This window comes from Stomoxys calcitrans, chromosome 5 (assembly GCF_963082655.1).
Source record: "Stomoxys calcitrans chromosome 5, idStoCalc2.1, whole genome shotgun sequence".
Classification (NCBI taxonomy): domain Eukaryota; kingdom Metazoa; phylum Arthropoda; class Insecta; order Diptera; family Muscidae; genus Stomoxys; species Stomoxys calcitrans.
In genome coordinates this window covers 131,495,536-131,505,568 of record NC_081556.1, presented here as the reverse complement: position 1 = coordinate 131,505,568, position 10,033 = coordinate 131,495,536, and the positions used below count along the sequence as shown (strand labels likewise).

General features: G+C 43.2%; 1 protein-coding gene across 1 annotated transcript; it reads right to left on the bottom strand.

The window, feature by feature from the left end:
• Nucleotides 1–2,139: 2,139 nt before the first annotated feature.
• LOC106090762 (dynein regulatory complex protein 9) lies at nt 2,140–3,222 on the bottom strand. The gene has a single exon (XM_013257056.2). The coding sequence runs from the start codon at nt 3,220–3,222 to the stop codon at nt 2,140–2,142; it is 1,083 nt and encodes a 360-aa protein (XP_013112510.2).
• Nucleotides 3,223–10,033: the final 6,811 nt, after the last annotated feature.

The window sequence follows — 10,033 nt, the reverse complement described above, 5'->3', positions numbered from 1 at the left end:
TCGGAAATGGATATTTCGATGTGTTGCAAACGGAATGACAAAATGAATATACCCCCATCCTTCGGTGGTGGGTATAAAAATGAATTTGTGTTTGTTTGTTTGTATATGTGTTCTGTATACACTCAAAAACGGCTGAACTGATTTTCTTGAAATTTTCACAGATGGCGCATAATGATCCTGTGGTGAAAATATGGTATTACATTTGTTAATATCTGAAGCGGGGGCGGACCCTCTGAGATGGATGTTTCGATTTAAGCGAAATTTTGTGCTTTCTCCTAGTAATCTAAAAATAAATTTCGGATGGGGTACCTATGGGGGCCACCCTTCTCCTGAAACCTACCAAATATAAATAAAGACCACTCACAACAATATGGGGCTCAAATGAAAGGTATTTTAGATTAAAAAACGTAATTGTCACACACTTGGTCCAATTGTCGGACCAAGTGTTTGGGGGGACCACCCCAACCTCAAAAGCACCCCTAAATCGGACATATTTATCGACCATGGCAATATGGGAGTATCATACGAATCTGATTCCCAAATATGGGACCAAGTTTCTGGGAGTCCACCCCCTCCCCAAAACACCCACCCAAGCAGGACTTATTTACTGACCATGACAAATAAAAAGTATTTCAGTGTAGAATATGAATCTGAATATCCAAATGTCGGACCAAATGATTTAGGGGGCCGCCCCTCCGCAAAAACACTCCCAAAGAGGACAAATTTGCAACAATAGCAATATGGGGCTCAAATAAAAGGTCTTTTGGATTAAAACGCGAATCTGATATCAATAGTCAGCAAAAAGTGTCTGGGGCCGCCCTAACACCATAACACCAACCAAATAGGACATATTTGCTTACCATTGCAATATGGGGCTCAAATAAGAGGTATTGTAGAGTAGAATACGAATCTAATATATATTTTCAGAGCCAAGTCACTGAGTGGGCGCCCCATCTCCGAATCCCCCCCCCCCCCACAAAACGGTAATGTTTGGGGACTTTGGGAATATGGGGCGAAAATCAAAGGTATTTGGGAGTAAAGCACGAATCTGATATCAACATTCAGGACCAACTGTCTTGGGGGCATCATACCCCCACAACAACCCACAAATAGGACGTATTTGCTTACCATGACAATATGGGTCTTAAAGAGAGTTGAGCTCTATATTGACAGCTTTTAGGGCCCATACCCCAAACGGGACATATTTGTTGACTTTTCCAATAAGAGCTTTAAACGAAATCTATTTGAGATCAGAAAGCGAAATGGATATCCAAATTTGACACCAATGACAATTTGGGGTTCAAATAAATGGTATTTGAGAGTAAAACACGATGCTGATATATTTTCAGGGATAAGTGCTTGGGAGTCCACCTCACTCCCCAAAACACCCCTAAATCGGGCATATGTACCGACCATGTCAATTTGGAACTTAAATGAAAGGTATTGGAGAGTAGAGCACGAAATGGATACCCACTTTCGGGGTAAATTTTCTGGGGGTCCACCCCTTCGCCAAAACACCTCACAAACTGTCCATCGCAATATGGTGGTCAAATAAATGTATGTGGGAGAATACCAATCTTATATCCGAAGGTGGGACCATGTATTTGGCGCACAGACCCTTCCCCAAACACCCCCCCAAAGAGTAAAAATTTACCCCAAATAAAAGGTATTTGAGATTTGAAAACGAATTTGATAATCTATTTTGGGAACAAATGCTTGGGGGCGCCTTATCCCATAAACTCCACCTAAACCAAAGGCAATATGGGGTTTAAATGAAAGGTATTTGGGAGTAGAATACGGCATTGATAACCACTTTCGAGACCACGTTTCGGACTCAAATAAAGTCTTTTGAGAATGGAGTACATCTACCATCCCAACTTAAATGATCCTAAACCCTCTGAGCGAATTCATCGACCAATAGAGATCATATGGGATATTGTTATACTATAAGTCAAGCGATATCATTTTCGTAGCATATTTCACTAAAAGTTCTTTAATTGTCGAAAATAAATAGTCCTAAGAAAATTTTGTTCCATATAAGGTAAAAGAAAGCACAGCAGAGCAGGCCCGGTTCAGCTAGTAAAACATAAAATTGAGTTTTTCCATAAATGTTTTTATTTATAATAAAAAGTTTCCCTTTTATTTCTTTCCCTTTGACTTTTTACCCTTTTTCGATTTCTTTCTAAACGGTCCGTAACCATTTCGCACCATTGTGCCACGCCACCAGGCCTGTATACGCACTGCACATAGCACCCTATACATTTGCTCCTCATACAGCCGCCGCTCCTCCTCTTTCTGCACCAAATACTCCCGGACGAAAGCTCTGCGCTGATGTTTAATTTCCGACAATTTCTCATGGGTTTTTAGTATGTCCGCAATACTTTTGCTGAGTTTGAGATTTTTAAAAAGAATCTTGGCTTTTTCTTCCTGGAATTTCTTTTCCCATTGATCAATTTTTTCCTGTAGCTGGGCAGCTTCATTCTTGCGAAATGCCTCAACTTTGCAAATGAGTCTTTGTTCGCCCGCCAAACTGCGATGCAATTGTACGATTTCCCTCATGAGGGCTCTCTCTTCGTTCTCACCCATTATTTGGGCTTGTGAGAGGCGGTTAGCTTCCCATCTTTCGACCAAACGACACTCCAAGTCATTGAGACGTTTTATGTTTCGCAACTGATCACGCAGCAATTCCAAACGTTCACTTTGCACGGTGAGTTTTTCATCGGCTTCCAGTTTCTCGGCTTTTAATTGGTCCTTGAGTTGTTTTAAAGTGGCCTTATTTTCACGCAACTCCTTGGAGATCACATCCACTTCATTACTATTTTGCTTGCGTGCCTCTATGGCACTTATCAGATTTTTGTGAGGATTTTCCTCACCCTCTTCGCCTTCACCTTCTTCTGCGGTTGTGGTTGTAATCTTCTTGGAAAGTTCATGGTAGGCAATTTCATAGATGTTCCTCAATGCATCCAATTCCTTATCCAACTTAATGTCATCCAGTATGTCTTCCGCAGGCATGGGTTCATCATTTAGCAGCACTGTGGGTGGCCTCGAAGGTTTTCTATTTTTCATTTGCAAGGAGGTTTTCAAACACTTGCCACGTTGATAGATGAGTAGCTGGGTATTCGTCTGATTGTAAACTGTGGCCAGTAAGTCCTTTTTGAAATCTAGCAAATCTTTTGCACTCAACATTGGCAGCTCTTCGTTGTAGTCTTTCTCTTTGTCCATGATGTGAATTCGGAGGTGTTTTAAGCAAAACTGTTATGAAATTGGTAACATTCTGGCATAGACTATGATTGCTAGCTTGGGTTGTCCTGGCAAACGTTGCCAACTTAGAATTGACCAATTTGTTTATCATAGAGACGGAAAAACAGTAGTGGAACAGAAATTTAAGGGAGGACCAAATAGGCATATTGCTGTCAAAATGGTTAGATTGTATGTGTCTTCAATTACAGCATATCAAAATGCTGTAAATCTGTTCTGGTCTTACATATGGGGAAAAGAAGCGCCCAACCAAGATGAAGAGCAAGTGGACTCTACAAATGTGGACATGAATAAATCAAGCACTCCATCTTCCAATCCCCAACACCATCATCTAGATCTTTTCTAAAAAATGCCTATTCGAGTTCCTGTAATCTATGGCGAACCTGATGACCAGGAGCTATGTTGAGCAGTTATGGGGAGAATTGCCCTCGGATTTACCCGGGCAAGATTTCTCAGCTTGTTTGGCGCGACTAGGAGGCTCACCAATAGTGCGAATAAAACCAGTAAGGAAGGGCAAAAGTCGGGCGGTGCCGACTGTATAATACCCTATACCTACCCTATAAGTACAATGTGGGAGCTATATCTAATTCTGAACCGTTTTCAAGCAAACTTCTCAGATAATGTGGTAGACGTTGAGGAAAGCGTGATGCAAAATTTTGGCAAGATTGGTCAAATAATGCGCTTGCAGCGGCTCTTGGGTGAAAATCTGGCGTTATATATATAAGACAGCTATATCTAAATCTCAGCCGATTTCTATGAAATTCGCCAATAATATCGAGAGTCATAAGAAAATCCTTTCTGCCGAATTTCGAGAGAATCGGTTAAGAAAAGACAATTTTATTGCAATATAACTGCAAATCGGACGAACATATATATGGGAGCTATATCCAAATCTGAACCGATTTCGAGCAAACTTCTCAGATACTGTCACAGTCGTCGAAGAAAGCGTTGAACGAAGTTTTGGGAAGATTGGTCAATAAATGCGCTTGCAGTGGCTCTAGGAGTAAAAATCGGGCGATATATATATAAAAGCTATATCTAAATCTGAACCGATTTCTATGAAATTCACCAGCAATGTCGAGATTCAATAGGAAAGCCTTCCTAACAAATTTCAAATGAATCGGTTAACAAATGACCATTTTAATGCATTATTACTGCAAATCGGACGAACATATTTAGGAGAGCTATATCCAAATCTGAACCGATTTTTTCCCATTTCAATAGGGTTCGCGTCTAGGCCGAAAAACATGCCCATATCAAATTTGAAGACGATCGGATGAAAACTGCGACCGGTACTTTGTACACAAATTAATATGGACAGACAGGCAGACAAACAAACAGACAGACAGACCGACAAACAAACATACAGACAGACAGGCGGACAGACGGACATAGCTAAATCGAATCAGAAAGTGATTCTGAGTCCATCGGTATACTTATCAATGGGTCTATCTCTCTTCCTTCTGGGTGTTACAAACAAATGCTCTAAGTTATAATACCCTGTACCTTAGTAGTGGTGTAGGGTATAAAAAGTTACGTGCGGATTGGGCTGGTCCCATGGAATTCCCAAAACAAGTACAAGAGCGATGTAAAATCGTCCAAGAGGACCTTATGGGTCTACTTTTCCAACTCTATATAGGGAGTGAAAGAATCCTCCATATTCCATAGATTGCTATGTAAGGATCCGAAAACCTTTGGAACCATTCTAAGAAATAACGCAACCAGGTTGGAATCTAACCCTGAAACGCCCGAGCCACTTGCTGGTACGCACACTTTTCGAATGAAACCGGTGTCGAGTCACCGATCGCGGCCGAGCACATGATAACTTCGGGGAAGACAATCTGGGTGGTGAAATCGTTTGAAATCTTCAAGTCAGCGGCACCAGATGACGCACTGTCTGTCATGTTGCAAGGGCAGGACCGTTATACTTCTTCTGGGATGCTTGTTAAGAGCTGCGTTTTGCTGGACCATGCACCAACTGGATGGCGTGGGGTTCGTCTCGGGGAAACCGAGCCACTTCTGCCTAAGGACCACAGGCTTATCAAGCCATCCTTCATTTTCCGTTTTTAAGACCCTGAAGAAATTAATTGGGGATACTTGTATAAGGGACTTCTCAACCTTTCACTGCTATGCGACTACACTAAAGTTCAGGCGGTTAAAAGTTCCCTTCATAATACGGTTGGCTGCACCGAAGGGTATTCAAGTGGTGGGAATCCAAGTTGGTGGCCTTCTCGGATATACAATAGAAGGGTTTTTATAATCTAAAGTTGGAGTCAGGTGAACATGCGGGTCCCCTTTACTTTGGGAACTGGGTTAATACGAGGCTGAAAGGCCGAATTATCAACGCCTCGCTATAGGAGTGCACAATTAGAAAAATTGTGAGCAGAGGAATACAGCAAGTTGGGGTATTATGTCCCCTTTGTGGCTTTATACGAGGATTAAAGGCCGGACTATCAATGCCTCGCTATCGGAGCGCACGATTAGAAAAATTGTGAGCAGAGGAACACAGCAAGATGGCGTATTATGTCCCCTTTGTGGCTTTGTGGGTTAATACGAGGATTAAAGGCCGGACTATCAACGCCAACACAGCACAGGTGAGGTATTATGTCCCCTTTGTGGCTTAGTACGAGGATTAAAGGCCGGACTATCAATGCCTCGCTATCGGAGCGCACGATTAGAAAAATTGTGAGCAGAGGAATACAGCAAGTTGGGGTATTATGGCCCCTTTGTGGGTTAAAACGAAGATTAAAGGCCGGACTATCAACGCCTCGCTTTCGGAGCGGACGATAAGAAAAATTGTGAGCAGAGGAACACAGCAAGATGGGGTATTATGTCCCCTTTGTGGCTTTGTGGGTTTATACGAGGATTGAAGGCCGGACTATCAACGCCAACACAGCACAGGTGGGGTATTATGTCCCCTTTGTGGGTTAATACGAGGATTAAAGGCCGGACTTTCAACGCCTCGCTATCTGAGCGTACGATTAGAAAAAATGTGAGCAGAGGAATACAGCAAGTTGGGGTATTATGTCCCCTTTACGGCTTAATACGAGGATTAAAGGCCGGATTATCAACGCCTCGCTATCGGAGCGCACGATTAGAAAAATTGTGAGCAGAGAAACTCCGCTGGTGGGGGTTTTATGTCCTCTTTTGTGGCTTTTGGTTATCAATAGTATTCTGAGGTCTTTCGAAAAGGAGAGGGTGAAGGTTGTTGACTACACGGATGACGTCGTCTTCACGCTATAATGGGCTTCGTTCAGGAGCGTTGATGAAGCTGCGAGGGGCAACGGGCTTGGCATAAAACCCAGAGAGACTGAGTTGGTACTTTTTCACAGAAGGAGAAAGCTGAGTGTTTTCTGGGGACATGTCCTGGCTAAGGTGAGTTGCCCCTCTCCGTGGCCAAGTACTTGGGCGTGATTCTTAGCCACAAGCTAAGCTGAAGAAGGAACGTCGGGGAAAGGTATATCAGGGGACTGAACTGCTCTACATCTTTCTCAATTTGATAAGAAGGGGTTGGGGGCTTAAGCCAGGAGCGGAGGGTCTACGGGCTTGTCATAAACGCCAAAGAGACTGAGTTGGTAATTTTCCATAAAAGGAGAAAGCCGGGTGTTTTCTGGGGATTTGGCCAGGCTGAGGTGAATTGCCCCTCTCCGTGGCCAAGTACCTGGGCGTGATTCTTAGCCAGAAACTAAGCTGGAGAAGGAACGTCGGGAAAGGTACATCAAGGGACTGAACCGCTCTACACCTTTCTCAATTTGATAAGAGGTTGGGGGCTTAGGCCAGGAGCGGAGGGGCAACGGAATTGGAATAAACGCCAGAGAGACTGAGTTGGTACTTTTCCACAAAAGGAGTAAGCTGGGTGTTTCCTAGGGACCTGACCTGGCTGAGGTAAGTTGCCCCTCTCCATGGCCAGGTACTTGGGCGTGATTCTTAGCCACAAGCTAAGCTGGAGAAGGAACGTCGAGGAAAGGTACATCAAGGGACTGAACCGCTCTACATATTTCTCCATTCGATAAGAAGGGGTTGGGGCTGAGCCCATGAGCGGAGCACTGAATGTTTACGGTGGTTTTACGACCGATTCCTTCCTATGGATGTTTGGTGTGGCGTCGGGATTATCGACTGAGTTGGTACTTTTTAAGAGCACGAAAATTTTAGGTTTTCTTGAAACTTGTCCTGGATGAGGTGATTTGCCCCTCATCACGGTCAAGTACTTGGGCGTGATTTTTAGGCACAAGCTAAGCTGGAGGGGGAACGTCGGGGAAAGGTAAATAAGGGGACTGAACAGCTCTATATCTTTCCCAATTCAATGGGAAGGAGTTGGGGCTAAGCCCGGGAGCGAAGCACTGAATGTTTACGGTTGTTTTACGACCGATTTCTACCTATGGATGTTTGGTGTGGAGACAGGAGGAGGAGGCCACCGTAGCGCAGAGGTTGGCAGGTCCGCCTATGAAGCTGAAAGCCTGGGTTCGTGTCCTGACGACAACATCATAACATTTTTTTTAGCGGTAGTTATCCTACCTAAATCTGGCAACATCTGGCAACATTTGTGAGCTACTAAATCTGGCAACATTTGTGAGCTACTATGCCATGTGAAAACTTATCCTCGCAATACGTCACGCCGTTTGGACTCGGTTATATAATGGAGGTCCTTCATCATTGTACTTAAATTTGAAACGGACAGCACTCATTGCTATGTGAGAAATAACCCCTGTCCCTTAATGAAATGTTCATGGGCAAATTTGCCATTTGCATTACAGGTTTAATATGAGAGTGCTGATCTATGGGGCAAGGAGGAGTGCTCCAGAGAGAGAGAGAGAGAATGAATAGCATTCGCTATATTACGCCTTTGTATCTGTATGATTGGTGTGTGCCAACAATGACTAAGAATGTCAGGTAGCTGGCACTACACGCACTATGGGTATTCTTCTATTCTGCTAGGGGATGAGCATGCAGCGTGGCGGCAGGCTATATGCTGCCCGGCTGTTTAAATACCGGGTTAGCCTTTCATTGTAGGATCTCGATCTAAGGCCTTTGCACCTATATTTTAAGCGTGTGACAACGAAAATCGCCCTAAGTTAAGTAAGGGAGTCAGGTACTTGGCGTTCCTCAACGACACGATAAGAATGTCACGATTTCAGGCAATACTGTTTTCAAAAAGCATAGAGCTTCCCGAACCATGATAATAGCTATCAGACACTGCTGGGTTCCAAACCTTCAATTGTTGGTGGGAATAAATCGGCCGAGGAGTAGGCCAGGATTGGGTCAATTGCTGCACTTCACTGTTGGATGTTCTTGGTAGGGTGGAAGCCTTCTACGACAACCGCGCTTTAACCATAGGCTGATGCTGTGGATTACAGTGTGGCATAGGCCCTGAGGTCAAATATTTCGCGAAACGGAACAGAAGCACGACTTCGTAGTCCTGACTGGTTTTTGTAACGTCAAGTCTTTGACATTGCTCTGGAGTCAGGGAGAGGCTGACTGGTTCTTTTTTCTTTGGATCACTCGCCCTCAACTGCGTGGAGATGACACATAATAATAGACGAACACCTCTTTTCGTACCTAGATTCTTTCAATATATTTAGTCCTCCTGTCATTCTAGAGTTTTGTAGTGGTCTGAAGTATCTCACTGAGCCATAATCTCACCGGTGGGAACTTCTCCCCGATCTACCGGGTTACCTATTTTGTTTATACCCACCATATTGGGGTATATTCGTTTTGTCATCTCCTTTGTAACATAACGAAATTTCTATTTTTCACCCTATAAAATATATATGGTCGTAAAAATCGAATACGCTTTAGCAATTTCTGACCGTCTGTCCTTCTGCCTGTGGTAATCACGCTTAAAAATTAAATAGAGAGTTGAAATGCGCACCTTTTATAGTTTTCACCATAGACAGTTAAGTTCGAATATGGTCTAGATCGTACAATTCCTAGATATAGCCCACATGTAGACCGATCTCCCGATATATGGACGAAGGTCTAAGGAAACCTCATTGATCGATATATTGATCGATTACGCTGAAATTTTGCATATTGGGTTGTGCTATGACCCTCGACATTCGAATTGAGTATGAGTTTGAGTATGGTCTTGATCGGACTCTGATATAGCCCTAATATAGACCGATCTAAGGAGTTAAGGTCTAAGTCCGAGAGAAGCTGCATTTTTTGCCAGATTTCGCTGAAATTCGGCGAAGTAAGATATCTGGGAACCTTCGACGTCCGTTTTGTGTATGGTCCAGATCGGATAATATTTTGATATAGCGCCCATATAGACCGATCTCCCGATTAAAAGTTTAAGACCTACAGAAGACGCATTTATTATCCGATGATGGAGTGAGTTGTACAAGGACCCTCGACATCGGACTTAAGTATGATTTAGAGCGGAGAATTTCTTGACATAGCCCTAATACAGAGCGTTCTTAGGAATTAAGGAATAAGGCCCATAGGAGCTGCATTTATTACCCGATTTAACTGAAATTTCACATAGTGAATTGTATAAAGACCCTCAACATCGGTTTTGAGTATGGTCTTAATATTAAAATATATTGATATAGCCCCCCATATAGACCGATCTTCCGATTTGAGGTCTAATGTCTATAGAAGCCTTGTTTATTGCACACAGTGGGTTGTATTAGATTTGGTATCGAATATAGTCAAGATCTGACAATATATTGATATAGCCCCATATAGACCGATCTCCTGATTTAAGGTCTATGGCCCACAATTATGCAATTTTGCTGAAATTTGGCACAGAGGGTTGTCTTAGATCCCTCGATTT